The sequence below is a fragment of the Arachis stenosperma genome, chromosome 3 (genome assembly GCF_014773155.1).
Source record: "Arachis stenosperma cultivar V10309 chromosome 3, arast.V10309.gnm1.PFL2, whole genome shotgun sequence".
NCBI classification, from domain to species: Eukaryota; Viridiplantae; Streptophyta; class Magnoliopsida; order Fabales; family Fabaceae; genus Arachis; species Arachis stenosperma.
In genome coordinates, this window is record NC_080379.1 from 129,024,420 (window position 1) to 129,026,881 (window position 2,462).

Here is a 2,462-nt window from a genome sequence, read left to right on the forward strand (position 1 = left end):
GAGATCGGAAATAGCAGGAAGAAGGGGATGCATGGAGTAACTAATTAACAACGTAACAGTATTCTATTACTTATAGTACGTAGAAATTAGAGGGACTAGGTATAGTAGTAGATAGTAGAAGGAGTAGTAAATCTGATGGAGGGTCATTTCAGAGTTAGATGGAGAAGTTGTGGGTCCCGTCCCATCTGGTTGTGGATTATATATTCCGGCTCTGATCTGTACTTTCCCTCTCTTGTTTTTAAGGAGAGTTAGAAAGAAGATCCAATCGCGATCCAGGTATTATATTACACATTCATTAATGCAATGGGTCACCATTCGTGCTGCAACCAACAGAAGGTTAAGAGAGGCCTTTGGTCCCCTGAGGAAGACGAGAAACTCATTCGTTACATTACCACTCATGGCTATGGCTGTTGGAGTGAAGTCCCTGAGAAAGCTGGTACATCCATTATCGATTACTATATATTCTTTTCTTTTCTTTTCATTTCGTTTCAATATGTATTAATTGCATGATCTATCAGGGCTTCAAAGGTGTGGAAAGAGTTGTAGGCTGAGATGGATTAATTATTTGAGGCCTGATATTAGAAGAGGCAGGTTTACACCAGAGGAGGAGAAGTTAATCATAAGTCTCCATGGTGTCGTAGGCAATAGGTAATTTCAATTCTTTTCATCACTCTTTTCGTTCTCAGATTTTGATTCTTGTTATTTTTTGTTGAATTTGTGAAACAATAATAATGCACGCAGATGGGCGCACATTGCAAGCCACTTGCCTGGTAGAACTGACAATGAAATAAAGAACTACTGGAATTCGTGGATCAAGAAGAAGATAAGAAAGCCTTCTTCAGCGGCAACAAATAATGCATCTTCACAAACTAGTGTGGATCATTCTTCTCACTTCAGCTATAATAATTATACTAATTCCAATCAACTACTAGATCATCATCAAGATAATCTAACACCAAAGCAACCACTTCATCAAGAATCCTTGTTCTCTTCAACATACCCACTATTTATGTTTGACACTAGTTCACTAGATGGGACCACAACAGACAACAGTTTACGAGTTGATCAAATATTCCAAGATGCTAATGTTGGTTTGAGTTCTGAAACATGGAACTTGAGCCACCACCAGAACCCAGTTCAAGCACTTGCTGCTCCTCCATCAACAACTTTCGCAGTTGCTGTGGGATTGGACACAACCAACTATCTGCCGCCATTGATAGAGAACGTGGAGAGCATGGTACCGGTTGAGGTGCAATCTTGTAGCATGGAGGAGGTAGGAGATGGGGCTCTAGACTGCTTGCAATTGCAGAGGCAACAAGATCAGTTGAATGCATGGGTTGAATCCACACACCAACAATGTCCTAACTTTCTCTTTTGGGACAATGTTGAAGGCCCAATTGGTGGGGAACAAGAACTTGCACCAAATTCTTCATCAAATAAAACTAGTGCTCTTTCTCCTTTTCCTTTGTGAGAGAAGGTTCTGATGTGTCCCTACATGCATACTCTCTTTTTTCCTTTTTTCTAAATGACTTCTCTAACTTGGGTGAAATTCCAGGCCAGGCTTTCTGAAACTTTGCAGAGATTGCTCCCTTTTTTCTTTCTTTGATTTTTGATTGCTGATTTGTAAAGATTGTGGAACGCGAGTGAACGAGTGAGTGAATGTGATATATGTATACATTATATTTACAAAATGTGTGTAATTTTATTATTATTGAGGTGTTTTTTAGTGGGAAAAGGGAAAATGATGGAAATAATAAAGGCTATTATTGCAAGTATAGCTAGCAGCAAAGTTTGATTTTGAATGGGGGATTATAAAGCAAAGCAGCTTCAATTTGCAATATATTTGACTGTACAAAAGGAGGTTTTTGAATGATGAGAATGATAATAATGGATACATTATTGTATTATTATATATGTTCCATTTATGTATGTATGCATGTGTGTATGTTTTTAACTTTTTATTAATCAGCTATAGCTAGTTTGATTTTGAAGATATTTGACTATGTATATATGCATGCGGTGGTTTTAATTTGAATGATGATGATGATGATGGTGATGATGTTTTAATTTTGCTTATATACATAGATATATGTATCTCCATTCTCCAACAACCACGGTGCCTTGTAAAAAGAAAAGACCAAAATAAAAAGTGAAAAAGCATTGACTTATCTCACATGCATGTCTCCCAACCAACCCCCAAAAACACCAAACGCAAAAGCGAGAGAGAAAAGAGATTCTCTTCTTCTCGCCATGCTAAGGCTGGAGACGAATTGCTCTCGCCATTGCTACGTTAATTCTCTTAAACCCTTCCACTTCAACACATCTTTGTTCTTCTTCAATGGTGGCATTTTTTTTTCATCCCATGTATCCCCACAAAATTTTTAGTCTGTTTATACCTCTAAACCGACTAAATTTCAAAAGTAGTCTCTCAGATTTAGTTTGTACATTAATTTAATCTCTGA

At 37.5% G+C, this 2,462-nt stretch overlaps 1 protein-coding gene across 1 annotated transcript; it reads left to right on the forward strand.

Moving 5' to 3' along the window:
* Nucleotides 1-253: 253 nt before the first annotated feature.
* On the forward strand, nucleotides 254-1,875 carry LOC130969709 (myb-related protein 305). The gene is made up of 3 exons (XM_057895563.1): nucleotides 254-436; nucleotides 519-648; nucleotides 742-1,875. Exons 1-3 carry the CDS (start codon nucleotides 304-306, stop codon nucleotides 1,469-1,471), a joined length of 993 nt encoding a protein of 330 aa, XP_057751546.1. The 5' UTR covers nucleotides 254-303; the 3' UTR covers nucleotides 1,472-1,875.
* The last annotated feature ends 587 nt before the right edge of the window (nucleotides 1,876-2,462 follow it).

Bases quoted from the DNA above. Each gene is read 5' to 3' on its own strand.
- LOC130969709 (XM_057895563.1), top strand. From the start codon at position 304: ATGGGTCACCATTCGTGCTGCAACCAACAGAAGGTTAAGAGAGGCCTT. The intron at 437-518 runs GTACATCCATTA...ATGATCTATCAG, and splicing joins TGAAGTCCCTGAGAAAGCTG to GGCTTCAAAGGTGTGGAAAG. The intron at 649-741 runs GTAATTTCAATT...TAATGCACGCAG, and splicing joins CATGGTGTCGTAGGCAATAG to ATGGGCGCACATTGCAAGCC.